The sequence below is a fragment of the Vipera ursinii genome, assembly GCF_947247035.1.
Source record: "Vipera ursinii genome assembly, chromosome: 7".
Classification (NCBI taxonomy): Eukaryota; Metazoa; Chordata; class Lepidosauria; order Squamata; family Viperidae; genus Vipera; species Vipera ursinii.
Genome location: NC_139521.1, coordinates 38,633,010 through 38,654,841, shown reverse-complemented (window position 1 = coordinate 38,654,841; position 21,832 = coordinate 38,633,010). Strand labels below are relative to the sequence as shown.

Sequence of the window (21,832 nt, the reverse complement as noted above, 5' to 3'; positions counted from 1 at the left end):
CAGTCACATGAAAAGTAACAGAAAGAGCAATATTTGTCCTAGAAATATTTCAGTGTTTATAAACAATGATTAATATCAAATTAAGTTTTTTTTTAAAAACCCCACAATATTGAAAAATACAAAACATTATTATTATTATTATTATTATTATTATTATTATTATTATTATTATTATTATTATTATTATTATTATTATTATTTTATTATTTAAACTTGTATACCGCCCTATTCCCGTAGGACTCAGGGCAGTTTACAGGGAAAAATTAAAAATACATAACATACAAAGTTAAAATCGATTAAAACTAAGATTAAATTAAGTCCCTGAATTTAAACTAAAACCCCATTAATAAATAATTAAAACCCCTCAGTCTGGGCCAGACAGCTCAAAAAACCAAGTTTTCAAGTCCCTGCGAAATGAGCGAAGGTCGGGGGCAGTCCTAAGCTCCGTGGGAAGTTGGTTCCAAAGGGCCGGTGCGCCCACAGAGAACGCCCTTCCCCTGGGAATAACCTGCCGGCATTCCTTGACCAGCGGTACCCTAAGAAGGCCCTCCCTGTGGGAGTGCACAGGATGATGGGAAGTTGATGCCGGCAGCAGGTGTTCCCTTAGGTAATCCGGACCCAAGCCATTTAGAGCTTTATAGGTCATTACCAGCACCTTGAATCTCACCCGCAGGGCAACCGGAAGCCAATGCAGCTCACGGAGATTGTTTATAATTAAAAATAAAGCCATCATGTGGAAATCATTTTTGATAGTAAATGTACTTGATAGAAAATACACTAATAATGTTACCTACTCAGGTAATGAAACAGCTGCAACAAAACAGAGAATTCCACTGTAAATGTGCTTTATTGTAAGATCTGGATTATTATACAAGACTGGTTCATAATAGGTACAAAAATATTTTGCTGAGCAGCTCTAGAGTGAGCTGCTAATAATATTGCAAACTAAGACTGTATTTTTAAAACAAAAACTCAGTGGGATAAAGGCAGGGAAAAAGATGAAGATTCTCACTGTTCAGCGAGGGGGGAAGCCACCCCGGTGAGTACCTCCCCGTCCCCCTCTGAATCCACCTCTTTCCCCCCTGAAATTAGTCCGGTTTCTCTCTCTGCCTCTTTCTCCACGACCAGCTGAAGTCCCACCTCTTCCTCCACCCCTTGGTGCACCACCTCCTCGATCTTTTGGTGGTGGTGATTTTGGTCTGAGTCTCTCAATCTCTTCTGTACAACCAGTCAGGTGGGAGTTGGGAGCTGTGAAATATGATGTATAAGTTTCGGCATTGAAGTTACTATTTGTGAGTGTGGGTCCAACAGTTAGCCAGCCTAAGGGGAGGGAAGGGGACAAAAGGGAAGAGTGAGCCACACACAAAACTGTACCCCTTAATCCTTTCCTGATTGATTCTTTAATGCTACTTTAATGTCACAGTAGGAGTAGAAACAACTATTCCCATAAAATAAGAGCAAGTAGAATTAGCAATAAAACATTACATGATATAGCTGAATGTCATTTTTGAAAACCACAGATGCTTAAAATTAATTCAATAGGACAGTATTTCAATGTTATGAGACATTCCCCTCTTTAGCTTGCTAGTAAGACATTTTAAAACACATAATCACTCTAAATTATTAATAAAATTATTAAAAATCACGTATCATACCCAGAAGTGATAGATATATTTCTGCCTTTCATGTTTATTTCAACTTATATGTCAGTTTCATACCTGTATTTCTGCCTTAACATCTAAATACTGTAATATAGAAATGGGAAATTATTTTTGTTTGGAGTTCTCAATTAAACAGCTCTGCGGTGGCTAGTTTTAAAGATGTATTCTATGACTGGAATGCCTGAACTGCTACTATATGAAATGACACAGTTGAGTATAGAGCAATATTCAAGATGCATGAACATTTGGAACGCTCAGCAACCATTCTGAGCAAAAAAACATTTGTGCCTACCAGCTGAATGCCTATATCTTCATTATGTTTGCAGTCATTTAATAAGAAAATGGGCTTGGGATCAAGAACTTAAGTTGTCCTTTATGCTTAACTGGACCACTATACTGCATTGGAAGCCATAACTACTTCTCTAAAATCTACATTTTTCTAAAACACACAAATTAATTTTATTTATAAAGTTTTTGAAATGATTTAGTACAAAGCAAGACTAAGAATAACCTGGACGGATGGTGCTATCTCGTCCAAAAAGATGAAGCCTCCTTCTTCCAAGACAAAAATGTTCAATAATGTGAAATATTTCCACAGGTTTTTCTATGTTACCAATTTCTGGCTCTTCTGTGATAATTAAATCAATGTCAACATTAGCATGGATAAAATCCCCATCTGTACTACGGCGGACAGTTCCTTTAATGCCCATAAGGCAATGTTCCTAAAGAGAAAACAAAAACATATATTTCTTTTATAGCAAAAGTATATCAAAAAGGATGGGAGGAATAGGGGAAATTAAAAGAGAATGTGACTTTTTAGTTATGTAATTCATCAAAAATCATCATGGACAAAAAGTTTTATGGCTTTTTTACATCTCCATAAAATATTAAAACAATTATCATTAAGCAGCAGTAAGAACATGGAAATCCCTATCTGAAAAGTGTCACCCCCAGGAAAATGTTCTGAAATAAAAATATTTGCTATAAAATCAGTAATGCCACACTCCAAGATAAGAAAAGAAAGAAGTCTACAGTGAGTACTTCATTACATTGATTTTATTAGTTATGTATTTTGCCTTTTCTCCAAAGCTCAAGCAAGTACATACAGCACTTGTACAATTTTTCCCCACAACCACAAACCTATGTGGTAGGTTAGGAGAAGATTGACCCAAAGTAATGCTTGTTTTACCATCCAAATTATTGCCCTGAGTAGAGTTAAATGCTACGATAATTTTTATTGATCAAATTATTCACATCTGTGTCAAAGAACGCATCATACTATTCAACCCATACTCAGCAGTGTGTATGTGTCTACATAACTTTCAGCATAGTGTACATTATCTCTTAACATCTCCAGAAGCAATAGAAAACACACTAAACCTGCAAAATGTTTTATGAGCTACTTCAAACCCATCTGATTCAATACAGTTCCATGCAGATTTGCAAATAGGCTTTGAAATTATAGTAAATACTTTCTTACAAACTATTTTCAAAGCCCTGCATATTCCTAGTATATACTCATGAATCACAAGTAAAGGGAAGTAAACATTCAGAGTCTAAAACATCCCCAGAAGTATCACTGTGTTTTATGGAACACAATATGGATACAACATGGAGTTTGAACAAACTGGTTTTAATGCCTCCCCTTCCCCCACCCCCAAAAAAGAAAGAAAAGAAACAGACAATGACATTTTATATCTTCTTTTTAAAGATCGTATTGGAAGGCCTCTATGTGGGAAGTCTACACAGTTACCCTTGGGGCAGATAGATTTATCTGGTTTCAGAAGAATGATAGCCAAAAGGGCAATTTCCCACAAACTATTAAATGCTGCTTTACTGAAGCCACCAGATGGTTTTTACAAAATTAAAGTAAAGTAAAGATGAATAAGGGACGCAGTGGCTCAGTGGGTTAGGACGCTGAGCTTGTCGATCAGAAGGTCGGCAGTTTGGCGGGTCGAATCCCGAGTGCCGCGTAACAGAGTGAGCGCCTGTTACTCGTCCCAGCTTCTGCCAACCTAGCAGTTCGAAAGCACGTCAAAATGCAAGTAGAAAAATAGGGACCAGCACGGTGGGAAGGTAACAGCGTTCCGTGCGCCTTTGGCGTCTAGTCATGCCGGCCACATGACCACGGAGACGTCCTCGGACAAGCGCTGGCTCTTCGGCTTTGAAACGGAGATGAGCACCGGCCCCTAGAGTCGAAAACGACTAGCACACACGTGCGGGGGAACCTTTACCTTTACCTTTAAAGATGAATAATCATTTCCAGAACTCTCCCAAAAGCTCTGTAAGTTCCAAATTCTGAAAGACCAGGGAAGATGTCCCTTCAGATATAGAAAACAGTTCACTTTTACTATCTCTGACAAGCAACACTACTTGGATTAGGCAAGATACTGTCTTAAGACCAACTTTCTCTCACCTGGCAACTTCCAGATGGATTGAACTTCAATTCCCATAATCCCTAAACATCATGGTAACACATCTGGAATCACCAGTTGCAGAATGTTGATATGTCAGTGCTAATATTTCTAGACCTTGATTTTAAAAAAAAGACTCAAAGCCACTGTGGAAGTAACTGATTAAGGAAAAAAAAAAGAATACAGCACACAAATTTCTAGTGGTTACTTTTTCTTTTCTTTTGAGACTTGCAGTCTCCAAAAAATCCATAAAAATAACAAATAATTTTAAGACATAATCATTATTCATGATTATTTTATTTATTTATTATTTATTTTAATTCCATTTATATCCCGCCCTTCTCCGAAGACTCAGGGCGGCTTACAAGCTTAGCAGTAGCCTTCATTCTATGTATATGCCTGCTTGTTAGGGCTTTCACACACACACCCCAAGCGGCATTATTACAAAGTCAGCTTATTGCCTCCAACAATCTGGGTCCTCATTTTACCTACCTGGGAAGGATGGAAGGCTGAGTCAACCTTGAGCCTGGTGGGATGCGAACCTGCACTAACTGCAGGCAGCTGGTGTTACTTAAGGAGGCATTAGCCCACTGCTCCACCAAGGATTATGGAATATTTTTCTTATTTCTATGAGAATCAGGATATATTTAAAAATGTTTAGTGACACAGTATTTGCTATTACTAAAAATGATACTGAGTATTTCAGGAACCTAATTTTTCTTTTTCTTCTAGGAAAGAGGTATTTTAGGAGGCAGTTTGGAATAGTCTTGAGGAAGATGCTCAAATAGCCCTCTGAAACTATTTTCTAGGGCAGTGTGGTTGTGGTTCGTCACTTACTGAAGTCTTTTCACAATCATGGTCCATAGCCCACTTGCCATCTCAGTCCTGCCTCCCCACAAGTGCTGACATTTAGCTACTGAGAGCCTGCAGGCTACTTGCCTCAGCCATGAATCCACGCAATGAATCTTTACATTGTCCAAATAATTCTATAAATCTCATTAGCACTAGTATTCAGAAAACTGACAAAAGTAAACAAGTCTCAAATGAAGTTACCAGCTGCAAGACCATATGTCTTCTGCCAGGTGGAATTGTGATTTCACACAAGCAGTCAAAAAAAAAGTGCAAATAGGAAATAAGATGAACATCTACAGTTGGGATTTCATTAGGGTACAGATCAATTCACTCTTCTCTCCAGCTTATTAATGCTCAGGCATTTTGCACTAAACATTCCTGACCAGCAGGTTTATGTTTATGAATTATTATAGCACAAGGTACATATAAATTTTAAATAGTAAATAATTTAAATACTGACAAATAGTTAATTTTGTATTAAATGTTCTGATAAAAAAGTAGTTTGAAAATGCTTTAGAAATAGACAGAGTAAAAAGACATACACAAATATAGGTAGCCCTTATTTAACGACTATTTGATCAGCAACCATTTGACGTTATGTCAGCACTGACTGAACAAATGCTACGTATGTCCAGTCTCCAAAATTACAGCCAGTGCAACACCCCCATGGCCACAGGATCAAAATTTGAGCATTCAGCTGCCTGCCTGCCTGCAGTTAATAACTGCAGGAGCGCTTCCTCCACCCACCTCTCTCCCCACCATCTCTGCCCTTTTGGCCACCCTGCACATTGACACTCCTCGGCAGCACTGGCAGTGCCAGCAGTGCTTGGTCTGAAGTAGAGGCTCTGGGTCTTCAGCAGTCTGTCAGCCAGCCACTGCTGTCCTGGGTAGCCATCGCCAAAACAGGCAGGGACGGGGAAGCTGGGTGGGAGGAGTTTGAGAGGAGCTTGAGAGTTTGCACTGAAATGTTGATTAAGTGACTAGGGAAAGACTGCATACATGTGAGGACCAGTAAGAAGTCACTTTTTTCAGCACTATTGTAACTTCAAACATTCACTAAAGGACTACCTGTATTTATTTTATGGTCCATGGTAAGATAAAGCATGAGGAAGATTTCATGAAATTCTGTCAAACGTAGGGAAATATCTCAAAATCTGCTCTCCTTACAAAACAATTGCTCAAACAATAAGTACAGTCGTCAAAGCAATAGTTAAGGGTCCAAATATTGCCGAAGTACTGAATGAAGAAGTTAACACACAGCCCCATGCTATTCTAGAAAAAATCAGAAGAATTCTCCCTTACCTTCATTTAATTTAAATCTCAACATAGAATATGAAAGCTGAACACTGAACTCCCAACTACAGCAACTGTTCAGCAGAACGAAAGCTATAAAAGGTATTCTACACCTCTTCCATCCTCTCCCTGAAAGGTGAAAAGCCTAATTTTTTCCACGATGCTTTGATTTGCATTTTCAATAAAATAAGTGAATAAGTGTGTCCCAGAACTTTCCAAAATTTCATGTTGTAGACTGAAGTTCAATACTGCATTCACTCAATCATTCTTTCATTTGTAAATGCATTTTTAAGTAGCAAGTGAAGCCACTTGTTCTGCAAGTATTTTCATAAAACTAAAATTACCATCAACAGCAACAGAGCACTTAAAAAGCATCCACCGACATAGTGCAGGGAGAAGACAAAGAGAAATTCAAAGATGTACTGTACCTTTGTTCTTTGAAAAACAGCTTTGGGGTCTAGAGTCTTGGTCTTCCCAGGATTATTTTTATTTGTTTTAATCCAACATATATCTTCACATCTTCTGTATCCCCATTTGCGCAAACACTAGCACAGTTCAACAAAACAGAATTTTTGTACAATACAGCAAAGCACGAGAACAATGTGTTGGAGCCAAATTTAGACAAAGATAACAAGGCTGCTGAAAACAAATTCCTTCTTTTCGTTTTTCACTCACTAATTTTTCCTAAAGAGACTGTTGGCGGATCCTATTGAATGGGATAGTGCGTCACTAATTTATCTCTGAGCTCAATATGAGATCTCCTTTTTCCTAATCTATAGTCTATCCTACTCAGTAGGAACTGTAATTGTCTTTTACAGGACTGAAATATAAGTACAGGGAAAATGAAGCTCCACTACTGCTAACCAACTAAGGTTTAACTCTGGATATAATCCAATTTATTAATTCAATTTTTTTAAAAGAAAAACCTGATTTCTTCTGTAGTTTTCCTAGAGACCAGATTACTAAACTTCAAACAATTAACAATTTTCAAGCAATGCCTCCATTACAGTATGTATTTATTTGAATCCTTCAACATTTTTAAATATGTTGCATATCACTTAATGAGTGATTTATATATTATTAACTATGGCATTAAACATACTGATGGCACAATTTTATGTATGTATGTATGCATATATGTATGTATGTACACTCTGTGCACAATTATTAGGCAAGTGGGCATTTTGGCCATATCATCATTTTTATGCATATTTTCCACCTCAGACGGCAGCAAGGTGGAGATGGGATACTGATAGGGGCTGATATTATTAAAGATGAGCTAGTTGGGCTTTTTCAGGTGGAAGATGGACTCAAAATCAACTCCCAAACCTAATGTCAGTTTTTAAAAGGCACTATTTTCAAGCAGTTGTTCAGGAAAAAGTCTGCATCTTTCAAGAAGACCATGATTTTTATTCAGAACAATGCTCCATCACATGCACTGAAATACTCCACTGCGAGGCTAAGCCAGTAAAGGCCTTAAAGGTGAAAGAATAATGACATGGCCTCCTTCCTCATCTGACCAAAACCCTATTGAGAACTTGGGAGCCCTTTTTTAATAGTATTCTGTCCCAGCCTACATACATCCTTAGTTACTTCACAAGGCAACCCCTCTTTTAACAGTAAACTGGAAAAATAAACCCTTTTTTATTTGAGTTACAGACCTTGTCCACAAACAAAATGGAGCATGAGCCAAAACAGGAAATAACTCACTGGTAAAATAAACAGACCATCATCTCTTGACACAGACGTTCTTTGCAAACAGTTGCATCCAGCAACCAGCCCTGCCCACACATTCCCTTTTTGTTACGCAGCCCCCAAGGCATGACTTCTCACTGCTTTCTCCTTCTCCCCTGGAGTCGCCCCATTGCCTCCCTCTGATTTACTCATGTGACCTGTCTACGTTTACCTGCATCTCTGAGGTCTTCCAGCTGTGCTTCCTCTGAGTCTGACTCAGCCTCCCAGCACAGCTGGCTTTCAGCTTGATCACGAGTGTAGGGGCCAGGTTCTTCCTCACTTTGTAAGTCTTGTAACTCATCAGACCCTTCCTCCAACTCTGATGGCTCCCCAGGCCCCTCCTCCGATTCCCCGGACTCAGCTGCCAGGATCACAGGCTGGCACAGAATCACAACAAATGGGAGATTTATGATGAAGGAAAACAGTACACCTCTCTGAACAGTGTCTGGGAGGCTGTGGTTGCTGCTGCACAAAACGTTGATCGTCAACAGATCAAGAAACTGACAGACTCCATGAATGGAAGGCTTATGACTGTTATTGAAAAGAAGGGTGACTATATTGGTCACTGTTTTTTTTGAAATGTCAGGAATGTTTATTTGTATATTTTGAATTGTTTATTATTCTCACTTTAACAGATGCAAATAAATGAGTGAGATGGTCAAATTTTCATTTTTCATTTAGTTGCATGATAATTCTGCACACTAATAGTTGTCCAATAATTGTGCACACATAGATATTCTCCTATCTTGAGGTTTGAGGTTTATTAGCATTTTGGATTGACTGAGAACACTGTAGTTGTTCAATAAGAAAATTAATCCTCCAAAATATAACTTCCCTAATAAATATGCTCACAGTGTATAGAGAATGGTCGATTGCTTAGCAGTTAAGATACTGGGCTTGCCGACAGCCCAGGTTTGAGACCTGTGCATCATATGTCCTCATCCTAGCTCCTGCCAACTGGTTCGAAAGCATGCAAATGCAAGTAGATAAATAAGTACCTTCGGTGGGAAGGTAACAGCATTCCATAACATTATGTTGGCCACATGACTGCAGAAATATCTTCAGACAGCATTGGCTCAACTGTCCTTCAAATGGAGATAAGCCCCACCCACTATAGTCAGCAATAATTAGTGGAGTAAAATCCACAGGGACAAAAATGGACCCTACAAATATATGTAGGATTTGGCTTTCAAAACTTCCTGTAGTTGATTCTTAGTCAGAGACTCTAGACAGTTATTTTTGTATATGCTGGCCTTATCTGAATGCTTCACTGAATAAGTTGCTATTAGACATAGAAGTACATCATCTTACCACCCGGCCGAGATCCAGACCCTCGCCAGAACCACACCAAAGAAAGACAAATGATCGTGGGGCAGCAATTTCTTCAATGTCCAACTTCATAATCTGCAAAAGGTAGAAAACATGTAATGTTTTAAGCAAAAACACTTGCACAGCAGAGTGTAGCAAACACTATGCACTTGTGGGAAAGCACTAGGAAGAAATTGTATAATAAATAAATGAACTTTCTTAAATAATACACCAGTTTTTTCCTACATTTTGAGAATTGTCAGAGTGTCAAAAATAAAGGCAAAGAAAATACAACCATGTAGACATTCATGTTTGATATCAGTAATGCATAAACAGCTCTAGATATAGAGGCAAAGATGCAGAAATAATTTCTTTATAATTTATTTCTGTATTACTTCTGTAATTATTACAGATTAGTGGTTTTAATACAAATTCAGAGATTTCATATAAAAAATTCATGATTGAAGGCTACAAGGTTGTTTTTATTATGAAGTTCAACCAATACTTCAAATGCAGAAGTTTGCTTCTTTCCTATTATCTTGATTACAACACACAGACCAATTTATCTGGCACATGCTATTTAGCAAACCTTGATTTTTTTAAAAAAAAGTGTCCTTATGATTACTACCAAAGATTCAAAGTTTGTTTACATATTTTGTTCTAAGAAAAGTAAGTAAGGGATTCTAATGGCTCATATTATTTTTATGCAACAATTCTTATTTTATTGCCTCATAATTGCATATTGTATAAATTATTTCTAATCTACCAATTAGAAATAGATTATGATAGACAGTAGCCTACTGCAGCTTCAATTTTAAAGTTAGCTAAATGTTAACATGACAGAATTACTACTAATGCATGGTTTTAAAAATGAAGGTATTGCTCATCTTTCATATTTTAAAAGGGTGAGGAAAGAACATTTACAGGAAATCTGAAAAGCAGCTAGACAAAAAGGCATTTCAAAAGCCAACTTACCGTATGTAAAACAATAACAAACAAAACAGTCTTAATGTTTTCTGTAGCAAACTCACATCATCCCATGTCCAGCATTTCTCATTAGCAGTAATGCCAGTCTCCCTATAGTATTCTTCCAATGGTGGTTCTAAAAGTATCACATCAAACTTAGACTTGAGTTCACGAAGATCAAAAGCTTCCAGTTCAGCTTGTAAATACCTACCAAACAAATGAAAAATACATTGTTATGATTTGATTAGTTTTCTAGGTTGACAATTTCTTAATGTCTATTCTCCAACTGTAATATTTTTTTTTATATCCCGCCCTTCTCCGAAGACTCAGAGCGGCTTACAAGCTTAGCAGTAGCCTTCATTCTATGTATATGCCTGCTTATTAGGGCTTTCACACACACACCAAGCGGCATTATTACAAAGTCAGCTTAATTGCCCCCAACAATCTGGGTCCTCATTTTACCTACCTCGGAAGGATGGAAGGCTGAGTCAACCTTGAGCCTGGTGGGACTCGAACCTGCACTAATTGCAGGCAGCTGGTGTTACTTAAGGAGGCATTAGCCCACTGCGCCACCAAGGCTTTTAAAACAAGTTGTGCAATTTTCCTAGATTGAGATATATTACTTATACATGCAACACACTCTGAAAACAGTACTTTATACACAAAAGCAGTTTTCTTGCTTTGGAAAGCATTTCACATTTGTAAAATAATTAGCAAACAAAATGCTGATCACTGCTTAGCTTAGTACACAAACTGAATGTTGAAAGCTAATCTGGCTACCATTACCATATTAAAATTTTAAAATACTGCTATAAAATTACCATTCTAATTAAATAAAAATTAATTTGGGATAAGCGACTTCTAAAATAAGCACAAGTTAAATTTTAAAACCCACTTTCCACCTTTTTTCCAAAATTAATTTAAATGGGCTGTATCAAATAATTCAGCGGTCTATCCCATCAGTTGAACAGATTCTTCCTGCTTCATATCTGCCCCACCACCTTTAAAAAATTTTCTGAAGTAGTTGGGAGCTTTCCAAACAAATAAGAACCAAGTATGAGAGATGCACAAGAAGAATTCTAACTTTGGAAATGCAAGCCTTGCTGTTTAATATGGGAGGCAGTTCAATGGCTTTTTTTCTTTCTTCAAAAAAGTTATTTAGACTATGTTAGGCAACCTGTGGGATAACAGATATTCTTGAATTACATTTCCCCATCTATTAGCATTGCTCCTAAAGAATGATGGAGTGCCACAAGTTATCTATTCCTGATTTCTTAAAAGGGAGCCTTTACACCAAAAAAAATTCTTATATCCATTGTTGTAGTAAACATATCTTATTTACACATTTCAAACTTAAGGATAATGGACTGTAGATATTTGCAAAAAGGAAAAAGAAAAAGAAAATCTGAGAAAATGGTCAAAAGCACACCAAAGAAAATGGATCGATAATTTTGAAGTTTATATACACAACCCAAGAATAAAACATTCCCACTGTCAACAGGTGTTCACAGAAAAATCTTAATTTGCAGTCAACTAAAAATAAGCATGTCTAGACAAAATAATCCAATTTATTCAAAGTATTTACATTGGAGGGGTGTTAGATTTAGATATTAGCTCATCTTTCAGCCTGATAAGTTCCCGGAGTTTTGGATATTCTTCAAATCTATCTGCTAAACCTAAAAGAAAAACACATAAATGTTATACTACAGAAATAACTTTCAAGCACGTTTCACAAAATAGACATCTTTACATATTTGAACTAGGCCACAGCTATGCTTGTTTCTTTTCGTTATGATTTGAGCTCAGCACAATTTAATCAAATATACAATAAAAATATTTTCCAGAGTCTTAGCCATTTCAGTGCATGTCTTCCAAAGCCATATATTATTTATTTTGAATGTGCTTAAATTACTATGAAACACAATGCGTACACAATGTACATAAAATAAAATTCTTCTTATTAGTTTTCAGAATTTAACTTGCTTGAATGCAAGTTAATGTCTTGCTTCTGGATTTTGAAGGAGTAATAAGAGCTCTTACTTCTTTGAAACTATTTATGGCATAACTGGTATTATTTTGGCTCGGTACAATTCAAAACAACTGTTGATACCACCAATTTGCTACTTAACTGTGACCGTTTACTGTCTTTTTATTTTTTATATATAATTTTTATTAAGAATTTTGATTATAATAACAGCTAATACAAATTGTTTACTATATTTTAAGAGATAGCTACTTCAATGAAAATGATTACAGGTAATCCTCAATTTATGATCAAAATTGAGTACACAATATCAGCCAAATGACATGATGGCTATAAAGTGGGTCATGTGACCAGACCCAATTTTACAAGTTTACAACCTTTGTTGGAGAGAAGCCTGTTAATCAAATGTTGCAGTTGTAAAACTAACATGTTTATTAAGACCCATTGTCCACTATTTTTACCAGAAACAGGAAGTAAAATGTGGTCACATGACATATGTTGCAAATGGCCATAAATGTAGGCCAGTAACCAAGCATCCCAAATATGGTCATGTGACCATGGAAGTGGATATCAGAACTTCAAATTTGGATTGTATGTAGCTTTTTCAGGATCCATCATAACTTCGTATAGCCACTAAGTGACTGGTTGTAAATTAAGGACTACCGAACCTGAAATATAATTCTTATTTTCTGCTCACAACAGGAGTTTTAAATTTCACACTGATGCCTCCGTATTAAATATGAGAAAACTTAAGAAAATGTTTGTTTGTTTTTTAAAAAAAGAAACAAAGCATCCAATGGCCACTATATTACAGGAACAGACCTTTCTTTTAAAACTAGGAAATCTTTGATCATGCAATCGATAATCACTACCTCTATTAAAATCCAATTATTACTCATATTTGTCTAAACATAATGCCCCAAGTTGTCTAAACATAATGCCCAACTCCACTGTTACTTTTCATCTGATAGTTCAAATATATTTATTAGAAAACTGAAAACTTGTACTATTCTAAAAATAATAAATAAAACCTCTGCCTGTACATAGAAATTTTCTATTATAAATTTCTGTGACATACCCACATCTCTGATGAAATTTTGAGGTCTGTGTCCAGTGTCCACAAAATGCTGACAGTAATCATTATGAGGGTTTAAACTCTGTGTCCCCTAAAGAAAGAAAATCACCTCAGAATAAACATTAGCAAAATAAGGCACATCACTGATACACTGATTTGATATTATTACCTGCATATGGAAACAGTTGTCCATGTCTCCTAGACTCTTAGCTATTACTACAGACTGCTGTTATAATAATTTATTTTAATAAAGACCACTGGACTATATATTCCATTTCTCTCTTTTTCAACAAAGAATGCATTGCTTATATATTCAAAATAATGTATTTTTCTTTAGCACATAATGCCCCAAATGAAGAAAAAGCTATTTTTGGTTGAGATGTTTTCTCTGCTTTCTACCAAACCATAAATTGGTACAGCAGATGCTCCTGTATTGATGGCAACTTTGAAATATTGTTCAAGTTGATTACATTGAAATAGATGAATAAAGTGCCTGTGATCTTTGTTGATCTTAAAAGCATATTCAAATCCTAAATTTGTGTAACCAGAGATCTTAATAATAACATCCAAGTGGAAGGTAGAAAATTAAAGCTGAAGTATTTGTAAATTTATTTTCAGCCCTTTTCAGTCATATAATAACTAAAGACCTCTGAATTTAAAAATAAGATATCAAATGCAAATAACAAAATACAAATCAGTAAATATAAAAACATAATACATTTAAAAATCATAACATCTATTTACCTTAAGAAAAGTACTGGAATCTTTGTAAATTTCTTCTTCATATGGTAGATTCTCTTCATCTTGTTGAAGCTCCACTTCATCCTTTGGAATAAAGCACATTTTATGTGTGTGTAGAAACAGGGTGTTTCTCTTCTCATTAGCATTCCACTTCTTAGTGAAGAAAGAAGAGGGCTCTCTATGAATGCTGCCTTCCTGAAACAGCAGATCATGAGTAGTCCCAGTGTAAGTCTGGGAAAGCAGTCGGTGAACCAATTACATTTTCCCAAAAACACTGTTTAAACAAGAAAAATAAAATTGAAAATGATTTAAAAACCCAAATGTTTTCATATCATATACCTTTTCTGTTGGATGAATCACTCTATCAGAGATATGTCTTTTGAAACCGGTTAAGGATGCGTGTAACTATTGCCACTGAAGGACTTACTTATTTAGATTGCCCTTTCTTTAGGAGCTCAAGGCAGCATGTGTAGCACCCCATCCTATTTTTCCATACAATTCCTTCTCAGTGCTGAGTAAGAATAATAGGTCTAAAGTTTTCTGGTTAACTTTTGTAGCTGAGAGTGGGCTTCCCTAGTGACAATCCAATGTCTCAGCCACAATACTACACTGGATTTCATTGACAGTACGTCAGAAGGCAAGCAGATCTTTCTAACCCTTCAGGTATTATAATAGATTACATCTTGTTGTGATTTTCTTTGGTTCCATAGCTGTTGGGTGTTTGTTTTTTCTTCATAGTTCTATTACAGGTTGTCCTCGACTCATGTCCACGATTGAGCCCAAAATTTCTGTTGAGATATATGTTAAATGAGTTTTGACTCATTTTATGACCTGTCTTGCCAGAGTTGTTAAGTGAATCACTGTAGTTGTTAAGTTAATAACATGGTTGTTATGTGACTCTGGCTTCCACAATGATTCTGCTTGTCAGAAGGCTGCAAAAGGTGATCACATGACCATGGGACACTACAGCCATCATAAATATGAATCCATTGCCAAGCATCTGAATTCTGATCATGTGACCATAGGGATGCTGCAGTGGTCCTACAGGTGAAAAACAATCATAAATCATTTTTTCCAGAGCTGTTGTAACTTTGAATGGTCACTAAATGAGCTATTGTAAGTCAAGGACTACCTGTATTTAAATCACATAGAATCTCTATTGTGAATGGGGTGTTAATTTTTTTTCTAAAGAGAAAACAAACAAAAATGCTTTTAAATATTTACAATCAAACCTTTTAATGTAAATGTTAAAGATTTTGGCATGCAAAATGATTCTTATTAGAAAGATTCAAAACATATATTTCTATTTTAGAAAGAGGTTGTCTTTTTTTTAAAAAAAAAAGTTACACTCTTACTTTATATTCCTCTATTTCTTCTTCATCAGCCTCTCCTTCATCAGGACATCTACGTTTAGAATTTGGAGCAGATGTATCATAAGCAGCCCTAGAAACATGAATATTGAAAGTATGTTAGTATAAAACAAATTTCATAAGATGCTGTGAAAAGTTAATTTAAGCAAATTAATTTTAATTAATTTAAAAGTTAATTTAAAGGTGTATCACCTTTAGCACCATCTTTTTATAAAAATATTGCAGGCAAACTCTGCCCACAGCCTGGAGTTTGACCCTGACAAGGCTCAAGGTTGAGGTTGACTTAGACTTCCATCCTTCCAAGGTTGGTAAAATAAAGATCCAGATTGTTGGGTGCAATATGCAAATAATGTTTCTACATTGTAAACCAGCCAGGGAGTGCTGTAAAGTACCATGGAGTGGTACGTAAGCTTAAATGCTATTGCTATAAAAAGAATTCTTTGGAGATTCAGTAGCCTTTTAGCAAATAAAAAAGGATTGAAATAAGGCAGTCCCTTCAAAGAACTCTGTTGAAAAAGGTTCTCCCTTCTGAGAATTCAAGATAACTGATTGGCATTCAGGAGTGGAAATCATAATTATGAAAAGAAATGAAAATGTTCTTTATTTCATTTCTCAACTTTGGCTAGCTACAATTTAAATTTATTTCCTTTTATATATGAATTTTCAACATGTGCATAATCTTTTCTTCTGTGTTGATATATATTAACTATTGTAATTCTATTCTCTTCTAATTGCATGTCTAATGATACAACGGTGTTCCTACATAAAACCTTATCACAGATATATTAAATAGGTAAATACATAAAATAAGTCAACAGTGGCCCAAGGCCGTCTGGGAACCAAGCTGCGAGAGAAGAGGGCTACCGTCCAAAGCTTTATTTGCGTGTGCTGTGGTAGCTAGATTGCATGTACAAAACCATCCACTGCTGCCACTGCCAGTCCATGGACCTGGAATGATTGGGGATCACTGGTCTATATAAAATTCATACTACTATGTATTACCAAACTATAAATTTACCAAATAAAATAAATACTCAAATTCTAGGATAGAATCTGTTTTCAAACATTTGATTGGAAATTGAAAACTTAATTTGGGTTAAAATAATAACAAGCAAAATTAACTAAGGGCGGTTTATAAAAACAAACAAACAAATAAATAAATAAATAAAATTTCCTAGCAGGAACATCAATTCTTTCTGTGATGTTTGCATCATAAAATGTAGAGTAATAAATCACTAAATGCAAACCTGCATGTTTCTCTTGTTTCAGCAATTTCTCTTTGCTCATCCTTGCTATTTAGTACTGCACCAATACTATCAGCATTTTCAGCTCCCAACTAAAATATGGGGGGGGAAGAAAAGAGAAAAGAAGATGATTACAGAGGAAATATTACATTAACCATTAGTATTATATTATAAATTGTATAATAAATCAGTAACTTTTGTGTGTGTGTGTATGCATGCATGCATGCATGCATGTATGTGTATATGTATATATAGGGCTTTTTTTCTCATAGAACACTCAGAACGGCATTCTGACACCTTTTTTTGCAAAAAAAAAAACAACTTTTGCACAAGCTGTGCTGCTATTGGCTTTCAAAAGCCTATTGCAGGGGTAGGCAACCTTGGCTCTTATGACTCGTGGACTTCAACTCCCAGAATTCCTGAGTCAGCTATGCTATTGGCTTTTGAAAGCCAATAGGAATTGCTGCTGAGCGCGCCAAAAGACCTGGCTGTTCTGTTCCAGCCTACGACCACCCCTGTTTGAATGTCAGGCACAACCCCTTTTTATAGTCAACAGGCTGAAAAAAACCTAACCAAATTTATTTACAAAGAAATCAAAAGTTCAAATAAGAGTTAAACCAAATGTTCAAACAAGAGTTAAACAGGAATAACAGACCAGGACTCTAGCAGAAGATCTTCAAACGGTTGCCTTCAGCAACCAGCACCTCCCACACCTTCCCCTTTTATCAGCAGTCCCAAGGTGTGGCTTCTCACTGCCTTCTCCTCCTCTCACCGAGTTGCCTCATTGCCTTTCTCTGTTCTGCTCTGCTGGATTGCCTCCTGCTCCTAGCATCCCTGAATAGATCCAGCTGTGAATCATCTTCAGCTCACACGGCTGAGTCTGATGAGGAACATGATGGGAGGGGCCAGGCTGAGAGTCCTGCAGTGCATCAGAGCCTCCGACACCAAAGGCTCTCCAAACCCCTCCTCCTCCTCCTCTTCAGAGTCATCAGACTCAGCTGCCGGTACCACAGGCTGACGCTGAATCACAACACCGGCCAGCAAATGTTGCACAGGCAAGTTGCAGGGAAGGCAGGAACTATGCACTCCTCCCTCCTCCCCAACTACACCATCTCAACTAGGTAAGTAAGATATTATTTGCAAATAGGATATCCAAGTATGACTCAAGGAAATTTTCCCTGCATGGAGGGAGTAATGGTTTGTTTCACTTTGTTTTACTTTTCAAATTGCTGTAGGGAAGAAATGATGATTAGAAAAAGGCAGGAAGTTATTTTTATTAGGAAGAATTCATTTATCCCATGCTAGATCTTTGGGGGGTTAGTACCACCAGCCCAGAGCATTTGCTTTTCTGAAACTTCATTCAAATTCAATTTCTGATAGGGGCATTTGGAAAAAAAAAGTTATTTATTAAATTTATATGCTATCTCACCAGGATGACTCTGAAGTCAACTGTGAATGCATGCACAGTGCGGCCATTAAGCCCATTTTTCCCACTTTATCAAAAAGGAGACTATGATTTACTTTATCAAATCCCTTTAAATTAACTTCAGCACTTACTTTTGCTAGCAACCCTGGCTCTCAATTATTATAATGAGAGGCTATTGTATTGTGAAAAAAAGGAAAAATCCGTGTTGAATTGCTTTAACACACTGCATTTAAAAGTTGATATCTCCAAAAAGAAAAACAAAAAACAAAAACCTCACAAGAAAAATAACAGAAGGAAAAGTCCAAGAAACAGAAATGGTTCATCCAATGGAAAAGTGAATCATACATTAGCATTTACTGTTATAGAAATGGCTAGTTTATAATGTTATAGAAAAGTAAAAAGTTGAGGTTCAGTGTTAATGCTTCCTTCTACTCCTGCAACAGAGGAAGTCAGAGGTCAGTGCCTTTTCTCTTTCCCTTCTCCCCCTCACTTTCCCCTTTTTCTCTCACCCTTCACTCGCAAAAGCCCCCCCACTGACTCACACTTTGCTCACAAAGGCCTCCAGTTGTTCTCACTCACTCCTCCATCTCTTTCAAAGGGACCTCATTCAGTCTCTCTCCCCTACTCACTCCATCTCTTTCAAAGGCCTCTTGCTTGCTCGCTCACTTACTGCCCCGTTGCTTCCAAACGCCATTTGCTCATTCACTCACTCACTTACCGCCCCGTTGCTTCTAAATGCTTCCAAATGCCATTTGCTCATTCACTCACTCACTGCCCCGTCACTTCTAAATGCTTCCAAATGCCACTTGCTCGCTCACTTACTGCGTTTGGAAGCGACAGGGCAGTAAGTGAACGAGTGCCAGGGCCAGAGGCCATCAGCTGTTTGGCGCTGGAGACGCCGGGTGGCCTGAAGCAGCGCTCCATGGCTGGGGCATCTTCAGTTGGTGTCAGGGACGGTGCCGGAGGCCGTCAGCTGTTCAGCGCTGGAGACCGCTGCCATGAGGAACACAACTTTGGGTCGGGGTTCAGAGCATCTCCAGATAGGGGCTCAGCATGGGCTGTGGTGTGGCAACTGCATGGAGGGGAATCCCCACGGTGGCTGTGGGGAGGGGAATCCCCGCGGCCTGTGGCTCCAAGCCACAGGGGCGGGGGTGCAAAGGACAGGCGGCGACGCCATAGCAAGAGGGGGTTCTTACACACACCGGCATTGCTCCCAGTGACAGCACCTGAGTTCTGGCACCTTTTTTTTATAGAAAAAAACAGTGTGTGTGTGTGTGTGTGTGTGTGTACACACACACACACACACACACACACACACAGATACATATGCACACATATTTCCTATCCCCTTTCCTCAAATAGCTAATGCACAAATGTTATTTCACAAATCTTAGTTGCCTGGGTATCTAGACTACCTTTATTCATGCATGTTATTAATAGAAGATTAACCCTTTGCCTGTTTTAGGAATAAAAAGGACCAGTGAAATATTTGCTGACCATAAATTTAGGGAATACACAAAGGAGACAATAAAATCCTTTCCTGATTCTGCTGTTAGAGTACTTGATTTATATGTAGCAGTAAAAGCAAGCTGACTGTGTGGCAATGACACATATTTCTTCACAACAAAATGAGCCTTCTACGTGTTTTTTTTTTGCATGCATAGAACCTGCTTCTACTGCATGTTTAGCTCTGAATAAAAAATGCTGAAAACAAAGAACTGTTTCTACTCTCCTATTCTATTGTTTTCTATGCTGAATGCATGTAATTGAATGTCCTAATGTTGCATTTGTTTAGTAACTATTCAAAGTTACAACAGCACTGGAAAAAGTGACTTATGACCATTTTTCACACTTATGACTATTGAAGCACCCCATGATCACATGATCAAATTTCAGACTCTTGGCAACTGGTTCATATTTATGAAGGTTGCAGTGCGCCCTGGGGGTTACCTTTTGCAACCTTTTGACAAGCAAAGTCAATGGCGAAGTTAGTTCACTTAACAACTGTGGCAAGAAAAGTCATAAACGGGGCAAAATTTACTTAATTTACTACCTACTTAGCAACTAGGTACATCATTCATCATACAAACACAATCACTCTTACTGTATTTTTTTAAAATTACTTATTAGGTTTACAATAGCCTCATAACATGCTCGCAGTATGCAAAACTAGAACGGGCATTTCTTGAGAGAGGGAAAAAAAAAGGTGTAAGTCTTCGTACTCCACTGGGGATCAACTTAGTGCTTTGCCTCCATCCTTCCCCATGCGGCAAAGCAGTATCGGAAATGACTCCAATCCACGCAGCCCCAGTAGGTTTGTACATCACAACTGTGTACTAAAGACCCCCGAGAGACATTTTCCCCGCCTTCCTTTTAAGCCTGAACCACGGGACGCAAAAGATCGGCCTCCCGAAGGTCGGAAGTTTTCTCGTAAGGATGATCTCCAGGTCACCGGGTACCTGCTGAGCCAAAAGCTGCCGGCGTAGCTTCTGCCGCTCCCTGATCTCCTGCAAGCGGCTGTTCATCCTCCTCCTCCTCCTCCGGCAAAGTCGTAAACTGAGAAGTCGCCGCCTCTCCAGCGCCTTCTTCGCGCGACACTTCCCGAACCGCTGACCGGAAACAGAGTGGGAATGAAGAAGCGTCATAAACGAGCAATGTCGTCGTTTCTGAACTTCTGGCGGAAGGCTGGAAGTTCTGCTTCCGCGCGCTTGAGCAAGAGTAGGAATGCTTCCTAGAGAAGTATGTGCATGTTGCAAATCGTTTTTACCAATGAAATGACCATGAACAATATTTTATTTTTTTAAAAAACAGCATGCGTTCTTCCTTTTCCAAGACGAGGGTGGGCTATATTGTAGCATAGGCTAATACTGTATTCACTGCGGGTGATAAAATCAGCCTCCGAAATCATTCTTTTTTTAAAAAAAAGAATTGGCGCTAAATATCTGGTAACGTTAAATAATTATTTAAACATGGAAGGGAGGGGGGACCGATCGCACATTCTTAACATAGAAATGTACCGATGTTTTGTGCACAAAAGTTGCATTCTGTCTGTTTAAGTTTACTTCTGACAGTTGAGGCATTTGTATTGCTACGTCATTCGGTTTGCAGTGAATAAAATTTTCATTTACAGTTTGCAATATTTAGGGAAAAGTATAAAATCAGAATAAGCATATTTTGGGGGAAAAAAGAATTATTTTTTCCTATAGTGATACATCTCTGCATGATACATCTCTGCATAATTTATTGTAGTTTTAACAGATTTAAACAACCTTGTGCAAGAAAAAAAATTACATTTTTGGAGGTCCTAAAAATAGATACTACCTTAAGCTTTTCAGTCAATCAATCAGAATAGAGCTGGAAGGGATCTTGGAGGTCTTCCAGTGCAGTGCCCCCCAACGTTTTGGGCACCAGGAACTGGTTCCATGGAGACAAGTTTTTCCATGGACTGCAGGGTGTCCGGTTTTGTGTGCTGCCTGCATCCCACAGATGGGGCTTGTTCGCATGGCCCAGTTTCTGGCGTGCTGCGGACTGGTGCCGGTCCACGGACCAGGGTTTGGGGACCCTGTTCTAGTCCTACCCCCTGTTCAAGCAGGGGACCGTATACCATGTATGTCAAACTCGATTGTGTCACATGATGTATCATGACGTATTGTGACTTTTTTGCCTTTGCGGACCCTTGGTGTGGCCTGTACGTGATGCACCCGGCCTGCAAGCTGCCAGTTTGACAACCTGTCCTATACCATTTCAGACAAGTGATTGTCCAG

At 37.8% G+C, this 21,832-nt stretch overlaps 1 protein-coding gene across 1 annotated transcript; it reads right to left on the bottom strand.

Moving 5' to 3' along the window:
* Positions 1-828: 828 nt before the first annotated feature.
* METTL14 (methyltransferase 14, N6-adenosine-methyltransferase non-catalytic subunit) lies at positions 829-20,654 on the bottom strand. Its single transcript, XM_083367037.1, has 11 exons — positions 20,528-20,654; positions 16,646-16,734; positions 15,384-15,471; positions 14,032-14,112; positions 13,291-13,378; positions 11,814-11,904; positions 10,294-10,435; positions 9,266-9,358; positions 6,649-6,765; positions 2,173-2,383; positions 829-1,320 (listed from the first exon to the last, which is right to left on the bottom strand). The coding sequence occupies exons 1-11, from the start codon at positions 20,591-20,593 to the stop codon at positions 1,016-1,018; spliced, it is 1,371 nt and encodes a 456-aa protein (XP_083223163.1). The 5' UTR covers positions 20,594-20,654; the 3' UTR covers positions 829-1,015.
* Between the last annotated feature and the right edge of the window lie 1,178 nt (positions 20,655-21,832).